The sequence below is a fragment of the Nuphar pumila genome, chromosome 13 (assembly GCF_984573655.1).
Source record: "Nuphar pumila chromosome 13, dmNupPumi1.hap1.1, whole genome shotgun sequence".
Taxonomy (NCBI): domain Eukaryota; kingdom Viridiplantae; phylum Streptophyta; class Magnoliopsida; order Nymphaeales; family Nymphaeaceae; genus Nuphar; species Nuphar pumila.
The window spans coordinates 99,822,572-99,849,421 of record NC_143261.1 but is presented as its reverse complement, the minus strand read 5'-3'; the positions used below and the strand labels follow the sequence as shown (position 1 = coordinate 99,849,421).

The 26,850-nt window shown below is 37.4% G+C and overlaps 1 protein-coding gene across 7 annotated transcripts in view; it reads left to right on the top strand.

Annotated features, from left to right (window-relative positions):
* Positions 1-24,981, top strand: part of LOC149819439 (uncharacterized) — a 58,075-nt gene extending 33,094 nt beyond the window's left edge. For 3 of the 7 annotated variants that reach the window (XM_089985354.1, XM_089985350.1, XM_089985349.1), the window contains exons 36-51: positions 1,519-1,645; positions 1,725-1,828; positions 2,007-2,141; positions 2,219-2,329; positions 10,233-10,379; positions 10,481-10,618; positions 10,752-10,799; positions 10,966-11,112; positions 11,191-11,252; positions 21,862-22,015; positions 22,115-22,306; positions 22,388-22,492; positions 22,670-22,804; positions 23,137-23,367; positions 24,490-24,591; positions 24,707-24,981. In XM_089985354.1, coding sequence (XP_089841480.1) covers positions 1,519-1,645; positions 1,725-1,828; positions 2,007-2,141; positions 2,219-2,329; positions 10,233-10,379; positions 10,481-10,618; positions 10,752-10,799; positions 10,966-11,112; positions 11,191-11,252; positions 21,862-22,015; positions 22,115-22,306; positions 22,388-22,492; positions 22,670-22,804; positions 23,137-23,367; positions 24,490-24,591; positions 24,707-24,862 — 2,094 coding nt within the window. In that variant the 3' untranslated portion in view covers positions 24,863-24,981. The remainder of the gene's footprint in view (positions 1-1,518; positions 1,646-1,724; positions 1,829-2,006; positions 2,142-2,218; positions 2,330-10,232; positions 10,380-10,480; positions 10,619-10,751; positions 10,800-10,965; positions 11,113-11,190; positions 11,253-21,861; positions 22,016-22,114; positions 22,307-22,387; positions 22,493-22,669; positions 22,805-23,136; positions 23,368-24,489; positions 24,592-24,706) is intronic. The other 4 variants (XM_089985355.1, XM_089985351.1, XM_089985353.1 and 1 more) reach the window with 3 other exon arrangements.
* The last annotated feature ends 1,869 nt before the right edge of the window (positions 24,982-26,850 follow it).

Sequence of the window (26,850 nt, the reverse complement as noted above, 5' to 3'; positions counted from 1 at the left end):
GTTTATTTTTTGCGCTTCTGCATTATGATATGGTTATGCAGAATGATTCATGAATTTGAAGTGCTTCTAAACTGAAATATGATTTTACAGAATGATTCATGAATTTGAAGGCTTCTAAGAGTTGAAAGTCCATCATTTGATCTATATAATTTGTTCAATTACCACTATGTGTTTAGAGAAGAAACTCTTGAAACTAGACTATTACCTGCAGCTATGTAACATGGGTGCTCTTTTAGGGCTGCTGTACCTGAGTTGACGCTGGTACTGGTTTTGGTTTTTCATGGGTACAGGTCAACCCAGTTTCGAATCTGACCTGATCCATTACCTATATATATATATATATATATATATATATATATAGAGAGAGAGAGAGAGAGAGAGAGAGAGAGAGAGAGAGAGAGAGATGCAAACATGCTAAATGGGTTTTTGGGCCTTTTTAGTTTTATTTTTAAAATTTGACTATACAGCTGCAATCTATGTGCCTGATTTTATGAGGATCAGCTCTTGGAGCGTTTGATTCCGATGCATGGATAGTTTTTTATAAATCTTCGTAAAATTTCAAGGCTCCAAATATCATTTTTTCCATCGAAAACACATGATCCAGGTGTCGATTCTTTGTAATTTGACCATGCTGAATGAGTTTATGGGGTCAGAATCACAAAAAAAGTGCCGGAAAACCTAAAAAAGTCATTTAGCATGCTTTCATCACTCATATATATATGTATATGTATGCATGTATGTATGTAGTCGGAAATTTCTCTGTCGTACATGTACTCACACCTGAACTGCACTCGCGCCTGTATCTATGTGACAACCCTGCAACAATGCTCAAATACAAAAATCATTAAGTGTTGGACCAAAAAAAAGTTAGATAAAGAAAGGAAAGAAAGGAGGAGCAAATGAAAGAATAAAAGGGAAGGGAAGGAGAAAAAGAAGGAAAAAGGGAAAAAGAAATAAAAGAGAAGGTGGGTGAGATAGATTATTAATTAGATTCAATGGGATGGACAGCCATCCTCATTCATGGCTCTCATACCATAAACATACTTGGCTATTCCCTGCAAGAAGACTCAAAATAGGAAAATCCTTGTGTTAGGCAAGGAAGAGAAAGGAAAGGCTTGGTTGTTGAGAGATAATAATGACAGCCACAACAAAGGGAGCGGCAGCCCTATGGCTCTTATTATAACTAGAAAAGAATAATTCCTTATCGGTATTATGTATATTAGGGCTATAATTACCCTTCTATTACAGTAAATGCCACCAAAGGGCCGGCATCACTTTGATACAAACAAACATAAATTGCATAGTTGCCAAATGCCCCTGTTGTCTTTCATATCTCCTTCCTAACAACTCTCCCTAATAACTAAACCAAGAAAAATTTAGGAGGTTTATGTTAAAAAAGATTTTGGTGCATGATTAGGAATGTTATCTATTTTTTCTTTTATCCATCATGGAAGGACACTGTATTAGCTTGTAACTGTTTACTTATTAACTCCTTTCTTCTGTTTCTCTTGACATCAGGTGATATACTCTGATGAGGAACGGAAATACAATAAGGATATAATTTTTGGCCTTATTAGGTCTGAACTGCTTAACCTTGCTGAGTACAGTGTACACCTGGCGAAGCTGATTGATGGAGGAAAGAATAGTATGTATCAGAAGGATCCTGTATGGAGTGAAATGAATATGTTTAGACATGTTGCTTACTATTTCCTTATTGTCTGCAGAACCTGCTACAGATTTTACCATTGTGCTGGTCCAAAGTTTGATAGCACAGGAGCTTGGGGTTAGTTCATCTGAGTTCCAGACCCTTCTTGATGCACTTGGAAAGGTAGTGAGCAGGGGCTCTGCTTGGTCTGTTGGTCTTTTGATTTGATTGGCTTCTTTTCTTTTATGAAAAAACAGAATGTGAATATACTGAATAAGGGCCTCCTGAATGAAGCTTTATTGTTATGGCTTACCTGAAATTCTCAAATTTTCTTGCTTAGTTATTTATATTTTCTATATAGTTGTCCATGAGGACTGGACTTCCAGAATCAGTACAACAATTAGTGGAGATTGCGAGAAATCCTTCCAATGCAACAAACCAGCCTGCACTTGTAAGTGGAAGTGTAGATAAAGCTAGATTCCTTCGTGACAAAAAGGTAAATTGGTCCATATCTACTTAAACAAGGTTCAAGTATCCATACCAGTCACCTGATTGTAGTTAGTTTACCACAAGTATATTATGCAGCAGGTGCAACCCTTGGGTCGTGCAGTTTCTGGTAGGGAAGGCACATACTCGGCTACTCCTGAATCAGGTGTTACAGATTCTGCTGCATTCCGTGATCAGGTTTGTTTTTTTCCATCAAGTTAAGTTGTATTTACGACTTTTAGGTTGCTTCTCTAATCCATTCACTTCATCTCCTTGACAGCAGTTTTCTGTTGATGTATAGTTCTGTGTTGAATTTAACCATTAGATTCTTGAAGTTTCTATCAAAAGTAGTGATATGCTTCAATTGACTGTTAGCCTGTGTCATACTCACGAGGAACCTTGCAACCCTGCCATGGCACAATAGTCCTTTCCTTGGGTACTCATCAAAGTCTACTACATGTAAATGAGTTGTAATTCCTGTGCTGGCTTCTGCCACCATGTCACACGTTTTGTCTAACTCAAGATTGCTTAGGATTTTATTGGTATCATGTAGTTATTTTGAAATTCAGTAGACGAGTTTTGCAGACCAACAATTTAGAATTTCAGTAATGGATCTGCAGTATATCTGCATCGGACCACGTGCCTGGATGTTATTTCGGCATTTTAAAACTTGGAAATCCGTCACATAATATAAGCTGGTGTAAGATATTGTATGCATATGAGTAACATTGATATTGTTGAACAGTGGATAGAATTCTCCAAGAACAAATATTTTTATTAAGTTTTGAGTAACATATATACAAAGTAAAAGTAGAAAAATGACTTAACTATCCTTGTATAAACATAAAGACAAAAGAATGGGGAAAGTAGAAGTATTCAAGAATACCCTTGCCCATCTACATGTGATACATATCAGCAAGGGACCACGAAACATAATCACATACATTGCAGTACGAATTCACCTAACCCATAGTGCATGAGAAAGTGAGCCCAAATTAAGCATAGCGTTTGCCCAAGAACTTCTATTCTTTCATTCAGGCGACCCCATTTTTCTTTGGTGTATAATGACAAAAACTAATCGAATGAACTTTAACTGAAGAGAACTCTGAAAATGATCACTCATACTCTCCACCAAAGTCACAATGGATGATCTTTATCTTATACTCACTCTTATAACTCGTGAGGTATAATCAAGCCTACTGAGAGTAGTTATCAACAAATATTGCAAATATCATGAGCTTCATTTTAAAGCAATTGGGTTAGAGAAGCATCACTATGAACGACATACCCTTTGTGAGAGAACTTTGTTAGAGGCTTTCAACTTTTGTCCCAGAGTATGAGAAGATATCATATTGTTGAGTGTAGAGGTTGATACATGCTCTAGGCGATGATGCCACAATATTGGCAAGTCACTAATGTCGGTATGGTAGATGCAATACAGACCACCTTTTCTGTGGCGAGATCCAATCAATTTCCTTAGAAACAGATCCTGCAGATACAAACCAATAGACGAGAAAGAACTTTGAGGTTAGAACGAGCAAATTGACCAGAATAGATTCACAGCTGAACTGAGAGGTTCAAATTCCTTGGAAATAGATCCTGCACATATGGACCAATAGACATGAAAACAACTTTGTGTTAAAACGTGATGGCCTCCACGCTCACCTGCGCATGTTCACCTGTGCAAGAAGAAGAAAGAAGAGTAATATGGAAGAGAAGAGACTGCAGTTTCACGCCAAAACCATTCAGCGTGTTTTTCATAGTATTAGCTTATAAATACATTACTAATACAATTTTAGGGTACGGAAATACCCTCTAATGAATAGGAAAAATACAACATTACTGGAAAAGATCTAGTATACAAGCCAGGTCTGGTACTGCCCAAACCGACTTGGATCCAAGATCCAATAGCGCCTTCTTTTCAACCTCCCTCAAGTTGTACATGGTCCTGGATCATGAACAACTTGCCTTTCAGCATCCAAAATCTGTCCTTTGTCAACCCTTTGGTGAATATATCTGCAACTTGCTCTTTAGTTCGCACAAAGGCAGGTTCAATCTCTTTTTCTTCGACCTTTTTCCTGACAAAATGCTGGTCTATCTCAATGTGCTTTGCTCGGCTATGATAAATAGGGTTAAAGGATATGTTAATAGCACTTTGATTGTCACATAACAATAGTGATCGTGCAATTGGTTCTCCCATCTCCGCTAGGAAATGTCTTACCCATGTAGCCTCAACGGTAGCATCGGCCATGTACCTGTATTCAGCCTCTGTACTTGACCTAACAATCCCCTTTTGCTTTCTACTACTCGAAGTGATCATGTTCGATCCAATAAAACCACAATAACCAGACACTGATCGTCGCTCATCTAGATCACCCGCCCAATCAGGATCAGCATAAATAGTAATTTCATGTGCACCTTGATTTGATTCGCTTTTTCTATACACCAACCCATCCCCTTTAGAGACCGTAGTATTCGCTTAACTGCTTCCATGTGTGGTATATGAGGTTGATGCATAAATTGAGACACCTGATTAACCGAATACACTATGTCAGGTCTAGTAAAAGTTAAGTATTGCAGCATGCCAACTATGCTACGATATCTAGTAGGATCCCCATATAAATCTCCTTCAGAACTAAATTTTTGATGGATGATGCTTGGAGTTGCCAATGGCTTACAATCCTTCATGCCTGCCCTACTAAGAATATCCATCATGTACTTGTGTTGAGTAAGAGTAAGTGTATCGTCCATAACTCCAAGAAAAGAGCGCAGATCTCCCAAATCTTTTATTTTGAATCTCTGATTTAATAACTTCTTTACTCTCAATATGATCTCTACAGTTCCCTGTGACAATGATATCATCTACGTATATCAATAGAAGAGTGGTGACATCTCGTTCCTTGTAAATGAATAATGAGTGATCTAGAAGAGACCGAGAGAAACCATGCTTCTGTATCTCCAGCGAAAAACTCTCGAACAAAGACCGAGAGGCCTGCTTCAATCCATAGAGTGCTCTTTTCAACTTGCATACATATTGATTGGCATCTTCTTCTGCATATCCAGTGGGTTGTTCCATATAAACTTCTTCTTTTAGATCCCTATGTAAAAAGGCATTTTTGACGTCTAGTTGACTTAATGTCTATCCATGTTCAACAACTCGACTCAATGCAATACGAATGGTCAACAACAGGGCTGAAGGTTTCATCAAATTCCTGTCCTTGTTCTTGTGTAAATCCTTTGGCCATAAGTCTAGCTTTATACCTTTCAATGCTTCCATCTGGTTTATATTTTATCTTGTACACCCACTTGGATCCGCATTTTTATTTAGTGGTCTAGGCACAACTTTTAATGTACCACATTCATGTAAGGCTTCCATTTCCTCATTCATCGCTTCAACCCATTTTCTAGAGTTTGCAGCTTGATAAAAAGTGAAAGGCTCATCCTCTTTATTTACGAACGTTAGGAACAATTGAAAATCCAAAGAAAATTTCTTATAGCTCACCCACCTTTCAAGTGGATGTCGGGTTCGAGTAGATCTTCTAACATCCAACGTCTGTGGAACAAAGGTAGGGGAACCAATGTCAGTGCAAGAAAAAGACGGAGGTTCCTTCTCTCGCCGTGTGTAGACAACACCCTTATACCTCCTTGATTCCAAATTTTGAGTAGTAACCTCCTCTAGTTGAATTGCATCTGCTGATTCCTCGCATGTCTCTTTCTGAATGCAGTTTGTAGGGCAAGCATTGCTACTATTGAAAAAGAGTTATGAGTTTAACCATGGGTAGTAAACCTCAACATTGTGACTTGGATTAGTAGCATTGGGACTTGGATTCGCAGACTGGCTATCAAAGTTCATCTCATCAAAAATAACATTCCTCGATATTTTGACTTGTTTGTTCAGTAAATCATAGCACCTATAACCCTTGTAGTCTTTAGCATATCCCACAAACCTACACTTCAAGGTTTTGTCCTGAAACTTGTCTCAATGAGCTGTCAATATGAACATAACAAAAAAATCCAAAAACCCACAATTCGTGATAATTAGGATGTATACCAAACAGAGAGAAATATGGAGACATGTTCTCTAAAATGGTCATGGGCAGCCGATTTATCACATGAACGGTGGAATGAAAAGCTTCCGTCCATAGGGTGATAGGGAGATTACTATCATGCATCATGCTCATTTCACTTTCAACAATATGTCGATGCTTCCTCTCAGCAATCTCGTTTTGTTGAGGCGTACATGAGCAAAACACTCTTCTCTTTATTCTATTAAGCTGGAGGAAATTAACAAAGTCACTAGAAGAGAATTCTCCTCCTCATCACATTGGAAATTGAGAATGTTGGTGCAGAAATGATTTTTGACAAAAGCATGAAATTTTTGAAACAAGCCAAAAACTTTTGATTTATGTTTCATGAAAAATATCCAACTATAGCGTGAATAGCTATCAATGAGAATAAGATAATATCTACTACCAGAGACCGAGGCAATTGGGCCAGGGCCCCAAACATCAGAACATATGACCTCAAATGGCCTTGAAGCTCTCTTATTAATAGAATTAAAGGGCAAGACACGACCCTTCCATAAATGACAACTAGGACGCTTTATATCACTTGATTCTAAACTCAAGCTGGACTTAGGAATGAATTTATTCAAGACAAGTTTTTCAATAAAATGACGACCACAATGACCCAATTGACTGTGCCAAAGAGTTGGCTTATTACATTTAGAGACAACAAGCACACATTCAGAAGAAACCAATGATGGACACTGATGAGACTTTAAGGATGAGCATGCAGAGGAAGATGGATCTTCTTGAAAGATGTACATGTTGCCTCTTCTCTTCCCTTCAGCGAATATCTCTCTCGTGCGAGGATCCTTAACATAAATAGAAGATGGAGTAAATTCAACTGAGGCATTAACATCATCAAAAAGTTTTGAGACAGATACAATATTCTTCTGAATATTAGGGGCATGAAGAACATTTGAAAGATTAAGAGGAGACTTAGACATGGGTATAATGACATTTCCAATGTGTGAGATAGAGTGATGAGAGCCATCTCCTGTGACTATGCTATTTTTACCAACATAAGGAGTAAGATTCAAGAGCTTACCTGCATCACCCGTGACGTGGGTCGTTGCTCCAAAGTCGACGTACCAAACATCCTTATCGTTTTGCTTCATATTCAACCTTGCTAAGGCCGCTAATAACAACTCTTTTACTTCTCCTCCATCCCTTTTGGCATATGTTTGTGAGCGTTTTCCCTTATTATTTTGAGGATTATACCAACAATTCGCCTTAATGTGCCCTCTCTTATTACATAGAAAACAAGTAGGAATGCGCTTTTGGTCCTGTATATTGGGCGTTGGAAGGAGCCCGCGACCCCCAAAAATATTCTTTCCTTGTCCTCCTCTTCCTCTACCATAAGTTAGTCCCGTATTTGACACATCTTGAGTTCCTGACTGCACATAGGTGTCCTTAGTAAAACCCTTCAGGGTCATCTCATACTGCAGTAGCTTTGCACGAAGATCTTCGAACGTTGGAAGTTTCGGGAGACATAATAAAAAGGTTACCAGAACATGATAATCGGGCCTCAATCCACTTAAGGTCTGATGTACTCTGTCTTTATCACTGACACAACATCCCACAATAGCCAGTTGATCTGTTATGCCTTTTATCTTATTCAAGTACTCCATAATAGACATCGAATCTTTCTTCAACATTTGAAATTCTCGCTTGAGAAACACAATCCTTGCCTCAGAGATCTGTGAATATGTCTGAACTAGCTTGTCCCATAGTTCTTTGGCGGAACAATTCATTGGGAATAGCCACAAGAACTTCTTGTGAGAGTGTAAAGGTGATGTGTGCCACTAATGCTTGATCTCTTTTCATCCAAACAACATAGTCTGGATTTCTGACAAGAACAGTAGATATCACCCCTTTATCATCCTTTTTTTCTTGCGAAATGAACTCTGGAGGGGTTGAGATCGATCCATCCAGATGACCAGTGAGATCTTGGCTCCTTATAAAAGGAACGATCTGCCTTTTCCAGGTCAAGAAGTTAGAATTATTTAGCTTTTCGGAGACCAATTGACTAAGAAAATTTGAAGAAAGGCCTGAATGGGAAGAAGATGAATCCATTCGAATGAAAAAGAAATGAATTTTCTAGACCAAATGAAGAAAAAAATTTCTGGACCAAACAAAGAAATCAATCACTCGAATATTCTGCCTCTTTTTTTTAGGAGATTCTGACAGAAAAATTATATTTGAGTTTGATCAGAAAGTATTAAGAGAGAGTCTGATAAAAAAATGATTCGACGTAAAACTAATTCCAGATCGACGTCGGTTCACGTCGAGAGAATAAAAAAAAAGAAGGTTCTAAACTTTGGAAGGAAATCAATTATTCAGGTAACAACAAAGAGGAAATCGACGTCTGATCACGTCGAAAAAAAAATGAGAATCCCTTTCGGTTAGTAAAAAGGAACTTTGGATTAACGTCAACTGATTCTAAACTTTAGAAGGAAGAAAAAAAAACAGATTTGAGAGAGAAGAAACAGATGGGGTTTGACGTTCTTACCAGATTTGAAGGGAAACAAACGAGTTTTCTCAGATAGGGTGTTGACGCCCTTACCAGTCGGTAAAGCAGAGAGGCGTTGACGCCCTTACCAGTCGGTAAAACAGGAAGTAAGAAGGAATGTGCAGAAACCCGACCCTGAAGGGAGAATCAGATTTGAGAAGGAGACAGGGGAATAGACCTTACCAGACCGAAAAACTGAAGAGAGGGAGAGAATGCAGAGAACAGGATTTGAAGCGGGACGAGTCTTCTTGAGATTTGAAGATTCAGATCACCTCCTTGGTCATTCTTTCTGAAAACGATCTCAGACCCAGTTTCAACTCTGCTCTGATACCATGTTAAAACGTGATGGCCTCCACGCTCACCTGTGCAAGAAGAAGAAATAAGAGTAATATGGAAGAGAAGAGGCTGCAGTTTCATGCCAGAACCATTCAGCATGTTTTTCATAGTATTAGCTTATAAATACATTACTAATACAATTTTAGGGTATGGAATGCCCTCTAATGAATAGGACAAATACAACATTACTGGAAAAGATCTAGTATACAAGCCGGGTCTGGTACTGCCCAAACCCGACTTGGATCCAAGATCCAATAGCATCTTCTTTTCACTTTGCAGTGAAAAATAATGAGCTGACCAAAATAAGTTTCATAGCTAAACTAAGAAAAATCATCTATAGACATTCTAGTAGAAATGTCAGAATGATGTGTAGTCCCAATTTATGTACTTGTGACACATTACATCAGAAATGCAATAGAATCTGAAACTAGGAAACAATCGACACGAATAAATTCGTTCGCTCTCGGATGGCACAAAGCACTTGAGTCTATCAACCAAATAGGTATTGTGAATTGGATGATTATGAGTTGATGCTACAAGAGGAAGTCATGCTGATGGACAAGTGGCCATCAAAATGAACAAGTTATGCAACATCATTTAGGATGCCACTGCATCATATGGGTATTGTCACTTGGGGACACGATGTTTGCTTTCTTCATTATGACTTGAGTACTACAAACCAGCAAAACACCAAGGAATCCAAGAATGAATAGAAATACTCAACTCAAGCACAACACAATTTAACCTCTTGTTAAAATGGTTCAGTCAAACTCTTCAACTGTTAAACACAGAAAACCTTTGCAAAATTCACCTTACTCAATACAACTCCAAATCGTATGGGGTTTGTTGCTAGTTTTGTGGCCTGATGAGCAAAACCATTCTTGCAGCCTATGAAATATAATTGTCTATGGGACACAGATTGTATAGCCATCACACACATTGTAGAGTGAGAGTAGTATGGTGTGATATCTTCGTCATCTTATCCTACTTATATATCCATTGTAGCCTTAACATATTTCCTTGAGACCTGCAACATTGTTTATGATCTTTTCCCACATTGATCTGGGCACAAAAACCTGCGTTTGTTGGAAGCCAGCAGCTGATTTAAGAATTTGGAAGATTAGTATTGAAGATAGGGATTGTGATGTTTTTTCTCGTTGGGTTGCCTGTTAATAAAAATCTACTGCAGGTTTCTCTTCTATTTATGGAGTGGGCTCGGATTTGTGAATCTCCTGGGAGCAATGAAGCAGCCTATCTATCTTATCTTTCACAGTTGCAACAACGTGGAATATTGAAAGGAGACGATGCCTCTGATAGCTTCTTTCGCATACTCACGGTTATTTACTTGTTTCTTAAAATGACACTGTTATGTTTATGATCTGACAATGCTCCTGATCGTTAATTCTGAAGATTGGAATATGCCTTTCTTTTCTTCAGGAACTTGCTGTGTCACTTTGCTTAAATTCGGAGGGAATTTCTCCTGTTTTAATTCCACTCCAAGCTCCACAACATTTGCATAGTCTAAGCTTCACAGCTATTGATATGTATGCAAAGCTTGTGTTTTTGCTTGTCAAGGTAATGAGCTAACATTATTTGTTTTTCTTATACATTTTACGGTCAAAATCCAAAGCTGGCAAAACAACACTTTAGGATGGTTACTATATGTGCATGCTAATAACTAAGTATTCTCTTTCCCTTCTGCTTTCAGTTCCTTGCTGCTGATCAGGGATCAAACAAAGTTATGCTTTTTCCCAAGGTTGGAAATCCTAAGTTTTGCTTTTTATGCTGCCACCTTGTCTCTATCTTTATAAGGTTCATTTGCAGGCTTGACCCTAATTGCCAGTTGAAAATACTCAGGAACTATGTTTTTCAGAATTTTCTGTTTCTTCTTTCTATCTATCCTTATTAAGGTTTATGTGCAGGTGTTGACTGTAACTGTGAGATCCATTCAGAAGGATGCTGAAGAAAGGAAAGCATCTTTTAATCCTAGGCCATATTTTAGGTTGTTCATAAATTGGATATTTGATTTCAATTCTGCTAATCCCATTATCGATGCTATTAACTTCCAGGTAAGGGTCAGTGTCTACATAATGTGCTTGTTGTTATGTACTATGATGTCTTTATCTAATATCGAATCTACATTTCAGGTTTTGACAGCATTGGCTAATGCTTTTCATGCACTTCAGCCATTGAAAGTTCCTGGTTTCAGGTTAGTGCATTGCTATTATTGAATATTTTCATGCAAACTAGCTTAAAACCTGGTAAGACAGGAACTCTTGGAAGGAAAATGCATTAACAGCATCATACTGTAAAAGGTTGATTCCAGAAGCTCATGTTTGTTTATTAACCTTTAGCTGCAGGATCATGGCTGATAGTTAGGGATGGCAGTGGACCGGCAGGAAACGGGGCCCCGCCCTGCCTCTCCTCGCCCTGTTTGGACCGGGGATGGACTTACACTTTCCCTTGCCTGCCCGCCCGCCCCAACCCCGTCCCCATCCTCGATCCCCACCTTGTCCTGCCCCACCCCATCCCCGATCCTTCTAAATAGTCAACCCAGACACTTAATGGAGGAATAAGATGCTGCTTGTTATTGATTTTGTATGTTGAAAAATATTTTTCAAGCAACTAGTGATCCAGGGAGTGGAAGCATCACAATGACATTTGATAAATTCTTTTGAAAGGTTTATTTTGGTTACCTACTGCAGATTCCAATATGTAAGACTGCCTTTATGCGGAGTTCCTAATTTCAATAAGAGTATGAGAAAGAATGGTCAGTAAAATTGGGTTTAGTACATTGGAGAGGATACAGAATTTTGCAGAGGTGCTTAGAGGAAATTGTGAAATTGCTTTGTAGAAAATTGAACCAAGGGATGTAGGGAGAAATGTGACCTAAGGAATTCCAGCTAACAATTCTCCTCTTCAAGTGATAATTTGATGGGCTGGTGCCCTAGAATGTATAGTCAGGGTGTCTGGAAAAGAAAAGGTAGATCACAAGGATCAGATCTAGTTAAATAGAAGTGTTGATCTAGTAAACTCCATTGTCAATACTCAGATCTATCCTCATATCTGATCCTAGTTAAATGCTGACATAGTTCTTCCTTTTCAACATCAATCCAGCCATATATGTAACTCAGATTGCCTAAAAAGGAGAATTTGCTTGATATGATATTGTTAAAATTTTGTGTATATATTTATACCTAACTGATATACGTATATTTATACAATATACATATATCAGGGTTTTTTTGGTCATTCCACAATGTGAATTTTAGTACAGTCCATTAGGGACTGTAAGGTCTTTTTTGTTTTATTTATTTTCTATTTTATATTTGTAAAATCAAATGGACTGTTGGGGTGCGTGAGGCTCTATAAATAGAGCCTCACCTCTCTATGTATGCTAATGTTTTTCTAAAGCATTTCAAGTGTTAATACAATATTTATTTTTCTATTGTGCTATTGTGGGCTTTGTGCCTTTGAGCTCTTTAGGATTTCGTGCTTTTGTGTATCTCTTTTATGAGATTGTCATCGGTCCATTAGAGACCATATCATATTTGTGCACTTGTGTAGCCCTTCTTTGGCATTCTAATTGTGCACTCTTGTTTCATTACATGGTATCAAAGCTAGGCTCTTGGAGTAGTGAAAGCTATTTTGGGATTGTTCTTCTTGTGGTGATGATCTTCACCCTTTAGTCCTCAACCACTCCTATAAAAGTCTTCTTTATTATGAGAAAGAGATTCTGCCTCCATCATCTCCTACAAGCTCAACGAAAACAACTATTTGATGTCGACGACTACTATGGAGAATCACATCAAAGTTAAAAGCTTTGGGATTTTGTTAGTGGAACCGCTAATGAACCTCAACTTAATTTGACAAGAAGAAAAGGAGATTAAGTCAAAGTTCTATTCGAAGAAGAAAATGAGAAAGCTTTGCAAAATTCTCTCATGGTTCATGAATACCATGGAGTTCAAAATCTTCACCAACATTATCAAATTTAAAAGTGCATGTAATGCATGCATTTTTCTAAAGAGCACCTTCATCTAGAAGGATATGGCTAGGCTATATTATATTCAAGACAAGGTACATAATACTAAATAAGAAGATAAAAGTGTAGGAGACTTTTATGGTATTTTATCTCTTATTTAGGATGAACTAGATATGTTAGAACCAAAATTGGAAGGTTCGGCTATTGAAATGAGGAAATTACAAGTTGAAAGAGAAAACCTTTTCTCTTTTCTTTATGGTCTCCGATCGAAATTTGAGCAAGTTAGGTCATCTTTGCTTCATATGACTTCGACTCTTTTTATAAGTGAGGCTCTTGCTCAAATTTGTCAAGAAGAAACAAGACTTGGAATGCACAAGTCTAATGATAGGTTTTTGTCGTATCAAGACCCAATAATTTTGTAAAAACTTATAAACCACCTCACTTTGAAAGAAAATTCAATCGAGAAGGACATAATGGAGGAGGATGGAAAGGTAAAATTATTTGTCATCATTGTAAAGAACCAGGGCATATAAGACCGGATTGTCCCAAGTTCAAGATAGCGACCACCGTAAGTGAAGAACCTCAAGAATCTAAGAAAGGGGGCAACTTCAATGATTTGACAATTTCCCAAGTAGCACAGGCCGTCTCACAAATTCTTAAAGCCACTTCTTTTACATTTGGTGCTGCCATCTCCTCTTCTTCTCTTCCAAGTGAGACTTTTTGAATTTTGGATTCGGGAGACTCTTTTTACATGACTCATAATAAGTCTATATTATCCGATTGCATTAATTCATATTTTTCTTGTGTATCAACCACGGATGGTACTTCTTTAAAAGTTAAAAGTGTAGGAAACCTCAACAATATCTCAAAAAAAATTTTGTTCCAAATGTGAGGGTTATTCCAAAATTAGATTTAAACCTTTTTTCGCTATCATAAATTTGCCGAAAATAAAAAAGGCTATCGATGTTATGATCTAATAAATAATAAACTTTATGTCTCTAAAAATGTTATATTTCTTGAAAATGAAAATGGATTTGATTTTGAAAAACCTAAGGAAGAATCTGAGTATGCCTTCTTATTTGATTTGCTACCTAAATCAAATAATGAAATTGTTGATAATAATGATATTGATAATTTTGAGTCTATTAATGAATCAAGTATAGAAAGAGAACCAACTCATAATCTCTTACAATACTCTAGACGAGATAACGAGGAGCATCCACGTGCTTTTGAAAGGTATAATCAATCTACTAATGTTGAAGAAGCTAATATTAGAAGATCTGAATGAATACATAGGCCTCCAAATAGATTCGTCTCTTATGAATCCTTTTCTCAAAAGTATAGGGCTTGCCTTTTAGCAATTCATTCATATCATGAACCATCTAACTACAAAGAATGAGAAGTTATGAAAATAGAATTAGATACATTACACAAGGCCCATACTTGGACAGTTGAACCTCTTCCTAAGGAAAATAAGACAATAGGGTGCAGATGAGTTTTTAAAATCAAAACAAAGAGTGACGGGTCTCCAAAAAGATATAAAGTAAGATTAGTTGCAAAATGATACTTCTAGGAATATGGAATATAGATTATGAGGAAACATTTGCCTCAATAGCTCGCATGACCACAGTTAGGGCTTTAGTTGCAGTAGCATCTATTAAAAAATGACCTATTTTTAAATGAAAATTTAAATGAAGAAATGTACACGGATCCTCTCTTGGTCTGACTATTGAAAATAAAATGATTTTTCATCTTTAAAAAGCTTTTTATGGGCTTAAACAAGCTCCTAAAGCATGGCATGATCGTTTTAGTGAAACTGTGTTGGTGTTGAACCTTGGAATTAAGTCTTGTTACACTGACAATGTTCTTTTTCTAAGATCTACAGGTGCTTCACTTATCATTCTGCTTTATTCATCACCGGGAATGATCAGAAGAAAATTGAGGAAATTAAAATTATACTTAAAAAATCTTTTGATATGACTGACCTTGGTTTTTTTAGATATTTTTTAGGAATTAAAGTAGCATACTCGTCAAGAGGTACATTTTGTCTCAAATCAAGTTTTATATTGTTGCACGTTCGGGAATCACTGACACAAAAGATGTCGATACTCCTAAAGTGATAAATGCAAAAATGAGAGCGGAAGACAATGTTATTAGATGATCCAACTCTTTATAGGCAACTTATCAGATCATCAATGTACCTATCTATTACCAGGCCAGACATTACGCATGCAGTACATAATGCAAGTCTGTTTCAACATGCACCCACGTCGGTTCACATGAGTGTCGTTTTAAGAATAATTCGATACATCAAAAAAATTATATCTGAATGGCTATTCTTATCCTCTTCGTCATCTTTAAATCTTATTGCTTATACTGATTCTGACTGTGGAAGAGATCTCAATAACCGTCACTCAACTAGAGGTTTTTGTCTGTTTGTAGGTGATTCTCTCATTTCTTGGCGATGCAAAAAATAATAGAAAGTGTCTTTATCTTTCACGGAAGCTGAGTATAAGGCAATGACTGCAATAACCACCAAGGTCGTGTGGATGAGATCATTACTTTCAGATATGGGTGTTGATGTTTCAGAACTTTTAAAATTATGTTGTGATAACAAGTGTCATATATATAGCTAGCAATCACACGTTTCATGAGCCAACAAAACATATTATGATGGATTGTCACTATGTTTGAGATGAATACTTAAAAGGGATGATTACTTTACTATATGTTTAGTATGAGTTTCAGATTGCAGACTTCTTCACTAAAGCTCTTCCTCTATTATGTTTAGTCTGAGTTTCAGATTGCAGACTTCTTCACTAAAGCTCTTCCTCTACTATGTTTAGTCTGAGTTTCAGATTGCAGACTTCTTCACTAAAACTCTTCCTCTACCAAGATTCTTGTATCTTCTTAGCAAACTTTCGGTGATTTCACTGTAAGTTTGAGAGAGTGTTGAACTATTGTGTATATATTTATACCTAATTGATATATGTATATTTATACAATATATGTATATTATGGGTATTTTGGTCATTTCATAATATGTATTTTAGTACAGTACATTAGGGACTATAAGGTCTTTTTTGTTTTATTTATTTTTTAATTTTTATTTGTAAAATCAAATGGACTGCTGGGTTGACAGTCCAACGACTAGAGCCTCACCTCTCTATGTATGCTAATGTTTTTCTAAAGCATTTCAAGTGTTAATACAATATTTATTTTTCTATCGTGCTCTTCTGGACTTTGTGCCTATGTGGTCTTGTGGATTTTGTGCTTTTGTGTATCTCTTTTATGAAATTGTCATTGGTCCATTAGAGACCATATTATATTTGTGCACTTGTGTAGCCCTTCGTTGGCATTTTAATTGTGCACTCTTGTTTCATTACAAATATGACTTGGGAGTCATACCTATCAAATCGAGAACTACAATGGTACTACCTAATCTGCCTGTACTAGAGTTGAAAGTGGACCTCGATCCTGTAGGGGTCCCCTCAACTTTGAATGTCAATCATGGCCCCTTCACGTACTCTTGGCCTCAACTTGAGTAAGCTTGGTAGGTGTCTGAAGTCATTTAACATGACCTGCTTGGCCTGCTTAGGCCTTTCAAAGGATGCAACAGTAACAAGCTGTACTTTATGTCACACAAACTCTTCTAATAGGGCACCACACCCGTGTCACACCCGCACCTAGGAAAGTGTGACACTTTGACACAACTTTCTTTGTATTAGGTGAAGTCAACCACACTGAGGTCCATTTCTATCCAAAAGTAGATTCAGTTAACCCTAATCAAGTTCATTCTTATCTATATTATATATATATATATATATATATATATATATATATATATATACATAAATGCACACACGTACACATAGTGTTAACTTAAAATTGTTAAAATTATATATATACCCTCGTTGCACCCGCACCCGCACCCGCACCCGCACCCGCACCTATGTGACATAGGTTGTACTCCATCCGTTCATGTATGTCACAAGAAATGATTTTACATCCTTATGAAAAGAATCAATTACCCAAATTTCTCATGAAGTCCAGGAAGAGAAATCTATGATATAATTTGATGTGGATCCAGCAAGGAATCGATCCAAGATCCAAGATCCAAGATCCAAATGGATCATGATGCGCATAAGCTAAACCGGATGGTTTGGACTGATAATTTTCAATGTAGGGTCGTTTGGACCCTGTTGCGCTTCAAATTGAAGGACAACGCCAAAGCGGATTCTGTAGATAATAGATTCCCCTTTTCATTGATTCTGAAAAGTTGAAAATACGACCATCGATGGTTGAGATATGAACTAGACACCAAACCAATGGATCAGTGTTCATAGGTGGGTCTGTTGTAACTGTCTATTACGAACATGTCAGAACAGGACTATTCCCTATGGATTCAGTTAATGACCCGAAAATGAAAGTTGTATGTAATTTAGTTTTGGAACCAGGGAAACTAAAATCACTCAAATCGGACATCGTATGACTCCGATACGACCAGATCAAGATGGCAGACTGATACAGTCTTGAACAGTCCACCCATGAAACTGTTCTGTCCATTGCAAGACACTTTTAACTCTACGGACGATTGATTAAACAAGTTTGTTTAACATGAAAGATGTAGATAAATTAATTACCGATTTAGAGAAACAAAAAATCACTTGAATTAGAGATCGGATGACTCTGATACAAACCAAACAAGGAGTCAGACTGTTACAACCCTAACAGTCACCCGAATGACTGTTTTCTTGATTCCAAACAAGTTTTGACAGTCAAAACTAATGAATAAGAAAATATGTTAAACATATAAGTTGTAGCCACTGCTGCTAGCTTTTCAACAAGCTATCATACAACAATTTTCATGGAGTAGATTAAGAGTTATATCTCGATTGGACAGACAGTCACAAAACCGAGTTATATTTACACGATTTAACAATAAATTTAGTTAATCCAATTTTAATCTTTGGGTTTATTGTTCAACCTGCACATAGAAACGCTTCTAATCGTATATTCTTCAATTGTCAAAAGCCCTTCCACCTTATTCTTAACTCCAGCTTGTCTAATAGAAATTAAAACACAGTTTAAGTTCTAAAAACTAACTAGCAGAAATTTTTCATAGGATTCAAATTCAGAAAATGCAATTTTTTTGATCAGTCTAGATGCTAGATCTACTGAAAAATAAGTGAATATATTCTTAAATTGGATTTAAAGAGAGCTTGTCAAGATCCTTAAACAGGCCACGACAACTCACGTGACACAGTTTTGTAACTTTTTTTTTCAGCTTCAAAGGGCTTCACACGATCATTATGAACCTTCACAGTAGCTGGTCCTTCACAGAGGATGCAGAAACTGTATTCACGCAGGGAGTGGACTCCAGTTTCTTCAGAAAAATCATCCAAGAGAGAGGAAGCCTTCCTTTCTTCTTTCTTTTTTTTGTTCCAGACAATTTTTTATCAAGAGAGAATGTTGGAAAGCTAACATTTCTGTGTCTGTCTGTGTATCAGAAACATAAGTATAACTCTTAATTTGCTCCATGAAAATTATTGTTTGATAGCTTGATGAAAAGCTAACATTTGTGGCTACAACTTATATGTTTAACATATTTCCTGATTCATTCGTTTTGACTGTTAAAACTGGTCTGGAATCGAGAAAACAGTCATTTGGGTGACTGTCTGGACTATAACAGTCTGACTCCTTGTTTGGTTCGTACCGTAGTCATCCAAACTTCGATTCAAGTGATTTTTGTTTATCTGATTTGGTCATTAATTTCTCTACAACTTTCATATTAAGCAAACTTGCTGAATCAACCGTCAGTACAGTCAAAAGTGTCTTGGAATGGACGGAACAGTCCCACAGGTGACTGTTGAGGACTGTACCAGTCCGCTAACTTGCTCGGGTCGTATCGGAGTCATACGACGTCCGATTCGAGTGATTTCGGTTTTTCTGGTTTCAAAACTAAATTTCCTACAACTTTCATTTTCGGACTGAATCCATATGAAACAATCCTGTTCATACTGGATATTTTCAGCAGACCCACCTATGAACACCGATCCATTGGTCTGGTGTCCGTTCCGTATCTCGACTATCAGTGGTCGAATTTGCGAGTTTTCAGAATCGTTAGAAAGGAGAATCTGTTATCTACAAATTCCACTTTAGCGTTGTCCTTCAATTTGGACCGCAACAGGGTCCAAACGATCCTGCATTGAAAATTGTCAGTCTAAAGTTTAAACCATCCAGTTTAGCTTATGCGCATTGGCCTCTTGCCGGATCCACATCATAATCAAAATTGTTGCATATTGCATTGGTTGATGAAAGGAAGCACAAGGGAAAAATCTTAGAAAATGGTTAGTGAAAGAAGAAAAAAACAAGCATTCTCTTATCTTGCTATTCAGTGGATGAGTAGGCTAGGACAACATGATAATGGCAGATGATAGGACAAATGTGAGAGATAAGCCACCTGTTTGATGGTAAGTTTGGGGATCATCATATACTTTGTGGAATTCAGAAAATAGATTAATGGGAAAATAAAGATTTTCTCCCTGCATCAGGGATTCAAACCAAGGGATACAGGTGGAATTGGCAAAACTCCTCTCAGGGTTTTGTTCTTATCTGAATCTCTTCTCCCATAGAGTTGGATAGGGCATTGGTTTGTTCAGTTCTCAAAGACTGGCTTCAACACCCCCTTCTGAAAGAAAGCATTGCTTCATGGTTTTTTTCAAGATTCATACATTTTATGTCGATTTTAGCTTCTCTATAGTTCTCTATATTATCATTTCTAGAGGTTCACCATATGGCTTGGACATATATTACTTGAGGATTATCAGCCTTATAAAGTGAAGGCTGGCATTGGAGTCAACTGCATTTATCTTTTTACTTCTGTACAGCTAATCAAGATACTACACCTGCAATCATTGGGCATTTTCTGGTGGTCACAATTTTATCTACACTTCATCTACAATTTTTGCATCAATTCGGAATCTGAATTTTAGATTTAAAATCTCAAATTCTATGCTTATCTTGTTACTGCAGTATACAACTTGGCTTTAGACTCTGAAACTTTTTTGTTTCAAAAGAGAAGTAAAATTTTATTGAAACAAAGATAGCAAAATAATTTATTAGGTGACAAGAAGTCTCCAGCAAGAATCTACATCTTCCCTATTCTGGAAACACCGATCCAAGTCAGGTTCAAAAACCCTGTAATGAAAGAGGAAAAATACAAGTAGATGCCTCTTATGGGTTTACAAGAACACAATGACCACTTATGGGCCAGTGCAAGAGCATACACAAATAAGCCACTTATGGGCTAAAACACAAGTAAAAAATAAAGAATATTATTGAGAGAGTGGGTGCTTGAGAAAGCATGACCCAATGCAAGGGGCGGACCCCTTTATATATACACATGAGAGCCTCTATGGAGCCATTGGGAGCATCCCAACGGCTATAAATGTAGTCTACATTGGGCATTTTACAATAATGCCCATTACAAATATGTAAATTACAAAATGTAAAAAATAAAGAAAAAGAAAAGTCTACAATGGCACATATGTCCCTAATGGGCACAGCCTATTACATACTAGTTAAAAGACCAAGATACCCCTAATGGGTATTACCTATTACAACAATGTGGACATACATACTTATATATATATATATATATATATATATATATATATATATATATATATATATATATATATATATATATACATACATGAGTCATGACCATACATAAACATGTTACAATTTAACAAATCCCACTGGTAACCAAATACAACTTAAGATGTACCGGTAACTTGCTGTGGAGCATTTCAGGTTCTGCAGCCTGCTCTTCAAAGATTCTGAAATCTTTCTCCTATAATACCAGCCACCAATGCCAAAGAAGGTGCCCTTTCTTCTGCTTAGCCCAATAAGGCAAAGTGAGAAACCACCCTCATTTCCACTATAAATTTCGGCCAGGTTAGGCATAACAACCTTTGGCAGTAGGAACAATGCCAAAACAAATGGGGCTCATCTTCAGCCTCTGCACAAATGACATCTGCTTACCAACTGGAATAATGGAGGTTATGGTCACTATCTTATTTTTTCACATCAATTAATGTGAAAATTACTTTTCATATCAATTGGAATATTAGATGGTTGAACGAAGTCATACTTCCACTAATAGCTAGCCTTTCAATCAGCTCAGTTGTTAGGGTGCCTGCATTAAGGGAATCCACTTTGTGTGAATAAACTCTTTTGTTTGGTAGTTGAACATTATGATCCTAAACTAATGCTTTGTGAGGGGAAAATGCTTAGCTCTAACATATAAGTTTTAACTAGGTTGGGGCCATTGCGATTGATTATTGTTTTTGTTGACGACCTGAAAGCAAATGCAGAAACCGAGGCAGAGAGAGAGAGAGAGAGACCGCTGTATGAAAAAATAGAACTCGTTACTTGGATTAGGGCTAATCTCTATATTAAATAGAGATAGTCAAAAGAATGAAATTACACCTAGGTCCCTCATTAAAGATTAAAATTCAAATGACCTCTAGTTTAGAAAACTTTTAACTAAAAACCTCTTAGTCTCAACAGTTTTATTACTCAATAAAACAGCAATAAGAATCCAATGAATTTGCCATCAATATCTTGTATTTATGATTTATGAGCGTGGTGGTAGTGACTCTGAGACATGAGAGTGACAGGTTTTTTGTGGTAGTGGCTCTTGTGGCATGAGTGGCAGAGGATTTTTTTTCTTTTGTTTTTTTCCCTGACTACTGGTGGTCCATCTACTGTTTTTGTCCCCCCTTTTATTGCTTGATAATGGTGTTTGACACATTTGAACTGTTTCCAGTTTTGCTTGGCTTGAGTTGGTTAGTCACAGAAGCTTCATGCCAAAATTGCTTATGAGCAACTCTCCAAAAGGATGGCCGTTTATCCAAAAGTTACTTGTAGATTTGTTCAAATTTCTTGAGCCGTACTTAAGGAATGCTGAGCTTGGAGAGCCGGTCAATTTCTTTTCTGCTTCTTTTTTCTATACTCTTTGTTGGATTTGTTTCTGTAGCTACAAGTTAAAGTTTTCTTCTTAAATGTTTGTACACTTACAGGTTCAATTTCTATACAAAGGCACACTTAGGGTGCTATTGGTACTTCTTCATGATTTTCCGGAGTTTCTATGTGATTATCATTTCAGCTTCTGTGATGTGATTCCACCCAGTTGCATACAAATGAGAAATGTTATTCTCAGTGCATTCCCACGCAACATGCGACTGCCTGATCCTTTTACACCAAATCTGAAGGTGATTATATCATTGGAGTATTATTAATGACTCATTTGTATCAACTACGATTGGATGAAATTTAACAAATTTCCAATCCAGGTTGACCTTCTTCCTGAAATCAGCCAACCACCAAGAATTCTCTCTGATGTCGATAGTGCCTTAAAGGTGAAACAGATGAAGGCAGAATTGGATGAGTACCTTAAGGTATCTTTGTGCTAAGGAATTGGCGCTCTTTTGATCTGGTTGCAGAAAAGAGTTTTGGATGAGTACTTATGGTTTCATTGTTTCCCGGTCAAGTTGATGTCAAGTCAGTTAATTTGATAATGCTTTGCTCCAATCCTGCATGTACTTATCCTTCTGTTTCTCATTATGACTTCTCAGACTAGGCAGCCTGGATCTACATTCTTAACAGAACTGAAACAGAGATTGATGCTTCCCCAAAGTGAGGCATCATTAGCTGGGACCAGATACAATGTTCCCTTGATCAATTCACTTGTCTTATATGTTGGTATGCAGGTATTATTTGATGACTTTGTTGCAATATGAATATTTAGATCATGCTTCACTTTTAAGTATACTTACCATCTGTCTATTCTTCTGGCTTGCTAAAATTTGAATAAGAAACACTGTTTTACAATTGAACCAATATAACCTGTCTGGTGTCTTGACAACTAGTTTTGTTAGTGGAAGAACAAGGGACATGTATCATTTCCCATTTTATACTAGGAATGCAACAAAAGATTTTTTGTTAATCCCCTTTCCTAGCAATTTCTTAAGACATCTTTTGTCTTGAGATTAATTAGATGTATTATGTGCTTTTTATTTCTCATGGTTTTTGACACCCTTAGCAGGAGATCCAGCAAATGCAGAGTAAGTCGGCACCACAACAGCTTGCTGTGCCAACACCAAGGATGACCAATAGTGCCTACATGGACATTTTTCAGAAGCTCATTGTAGATTTAGATACAGAAGGGCGCTATCTGTTCCTTAATGCGGTTGCAAATCAGTTGCGATATCCAAACAACCATACACATTTTTTCTCATGCATTCTCCTTTTTCTGTTTGCAGAAGCAAATCAGGTGAGTTTATATTCAAGCCTTGGATTATCCTTTCATGTAATGCACCTGGAATACCGTATTTGAAAGATCATGGTTCTAAAGGCAGTAGCTGGAGGATGTCTGGTTGATGTCTTCGTGATCTGATTACTGTGAAAATGTCTATAGATAAAATATGTGCATAAAAACACAATACCCTAGATATAAGAAGTGTGCACAAAGGCACAAAGAGAACACTCACAAGTGCACAAAAGCACAGATACACATGCACAAAGGCATAAAAAATAAACTTTCTTATTGAATCACCAAATAGAGCTTTACAAAATCTTAAAAAATACAAAGGGGGACGACCCCTATTTATACACCTTATGAGACCAAAGAGGGACTTGGAGCCCCTCTATGTTGCCCCCCCCCCCCCCCTCTTTGGCTGAAAAAGAACAAAAAAAGAAAAAAGGTATAAAATTACATACATATTCATAGAGTAGAATATGTGTAAAATAGAGGGAAAAGACAGATTTACCCTTATCGGGTATATATATAAGATACAATTTAACAATTACATCCTGCCATGCCTGTTCAGGATGTTCATGTGTTTACATCTATGTCACAGGGATTCGGCTAACCAGGTGCCGCACCCGCGTCGATGCGACACGACGCGGGTGCAGGTGCGTGTGCGGCACCTGGTGCGGTCTACCCGCTATGTAAAAAAAAAGAAAAGAAAACCCCATCGAGGGAGGCTCGCCTGAAGAAGACAACGAGGAAAGAGAGAGGCGAGAGGGAACTCACCTGAAAGGGGGCCGGAGGTCACATCGCTGGCACAAGGACCGACGTCGGGTGGCCGGAAATCCAAGGTTCGCCAGATGTGGGGCTTGCCGGCGTCCAAAGAACGAATGGGAGAGAGGGAGCCTATGGTGGGGGAGAAGGCGAGCGAGGAGAGAGTGAGCAGCGTGGGGAGGGTTTCTCGAATAGAAACCCTATCCTGCGTGCTTATTTAAAGCACACAGCGTATGTTTTGTCGGGTTTGGATCTGGGTTGGATCTGAATCTGACTCGGGTCCTTTTTTTTTGCCGCACCCCCGCACCCATGTGACATAGGTTTACATACATCATTTGCCTTACGTTGTTGCTGGGTTGTGTTTTGGTTCAGGATATCATCCAAGAGCAGATTACAAGGGTGTTACTGGAGCGCCTGATTGTCAACCGGCCCCATCCTTGGGGCTTACTTATAACTTTCATTGAGCTCATAAAGGCAAAATCTCTCTCTCTCTCTCTCTCTCTCTCTCTCTCTCTTTCTCTCTCTCTCTGTGTGTGTGTGTGTGAGGAAAAATATTATCTTCTGAGGAAAAATATAATCTGTTTTACAGAACCCTTTGTACAACTTTTGGAATCGGTCATTTACGAGATGTGCACCAGAAATCGAGAAGCTCTTTGATTCTGTTGCAAGATCGTGTGGGGGGCCTGCAGTCAAGTCTGTGGATGATTCACTTGTTTCTGGCCCCATTTCGGACAACAGCCATTAATCTTCCATTTATAAATTAATTAATGCGCCCTCAATTGGTTAATTTGCTTTGGCACTTGTATCTGGTTGTGAAATATGTATATCTTCTGTTCATAAGCCAAGTTTTTCTATTTCCTCCAATTATTATCATTTCATCTTTTTAATCTTCTAGATACACGATCCCTTCATGTTATGATCTCTCTCTCTCGTTAATTTTAGCCCAAAAAAAGTGTAATGGACCACTGCCTAATTGTTCCAATTTCTCCCCTAAAGTTGGTCGTTGACCTTGGTACCCCAAAACTCTGAAAATTTGGATCATTGCATCACAGTATTTTTTCGATGGGCATAGCTGGGGTTTGGCCGACCCCTTCCAGTTATACAACCATACCATTTGGGGTTCGAACGTGCAACGTCCCAATACAAGGTGTTGTGCAGTAACTGCTGGCCATATTCGGAATGGTCGAAATGGCATCCACAGTTTGATGATCTACCTACGATGCCATTTTTAACGTTGTAAAGTTCCATAAGTCTGCCTGTTCGGTGGTGTTTATATATCCAGAATTTCATGGTCTTCAGGTGTTTCAAATTTGAACGCCTGTCAACAAGGATGCAAACTGTTCGGATCTGGAACAGCAAAATATGTGGTGATTCGGATGGGAATCGGAACTGGAACAGCAAAAAATTTTAAAATCTCCGTCCTAGATACAAATAAGCTAATCTCTCGAGGAACATTTATCTAGGTCGAACAAGCTAACGTTTGCTTATTATTAATGAAAAATGATTATTGTATGACAAAAATGACATTTTTTTTAAATACCTTGCAATTTTCAAAATCTGCCTCATAAAATTTGTAAATTTTTTTTAGGACTTTATGTTTCACACAAGCGAACTTCGTGAGGTTTGTGCGATATATCGGTATGCTCTTTGGGTAATCACAGACTTACTAAAATGTAAATTCACGTGTTTTTTTTTTGTGGACCTCCTGTAATTGAAACCTACATGACTTTACAAATATTGTATTAAATTCATATATATAGTTTGACATTTGCAATATACCGTGCCCATATCTTTTAAGATAACCTGCAAATATTGAAAACATTTGCATCTTAGTGTTGCAAATATCATGACCTTCGCACTCTTGCCGATCTGTAAATAAGATACTATATTCTACATTTACATATATAGTTCGACATTCGTGAGATACCATGTGAATCTCCTTTGAGTGAATGATCTTCTAGGATAGGGATGCACAAGAGCTGGGCTAGCTTGAGCTCGATTCATTTAAGCCCAGCTAGAACACGTTCAAAAAAATAAACGAGCTGAGCTTGAACATAAGTCTAGACTCAGTGTAGATAAACCAGTCGAGCTTGATCAAGTCGTTGAGCTCGATTAAGCTCAATAGAGGTATATATAAAATATGTTGACAAAGTAAAACTCAATAGTTGTTGTTTCCTTAATGGGTAAGGCATTAGTCAATTTCTCAAAAGGTGATGAGTTTGAATCTATCGCCTTGTAACTTTTTTGTACGATAATTTAACGAGTTTTCAGTATATATAAATTTTCTGGGTTATAATAATCACAACCTAGTGTGGTGTAACGGTGCATCATTTGTGCACTATTTTGAGAGATTAGGGATCAAATCTCACTTTTCAAGATCCTTTATCGGTAATTTTTTTTGGGAAGAATAGTCAAGCTCGGCTCTGAGTGGGGTTAAGATTTGGGTTAATTTTAGACCATGGATTGAGTTGAATAATTTAGAGAATTGTTTTAGATTGATTCTGACTAGCTCTGATAAGTAATGGATGGGTACCGTGACAATTCATTTGATTTAAATAGAGTTTTTGGTTATTTAGATTATTGTGGATTTGAGGTAGAAAACTGGTAAATTTAAGAGTATTTGGTTATGATTGCAGTTGGGTTGGGTTCAAACCCATTGAAATAGGGTGATGAGTCCAAGAACTGGGTTGAACCAAACTTGAGAGGGTCTGAATCCGAATGGAAGGGGGTCAA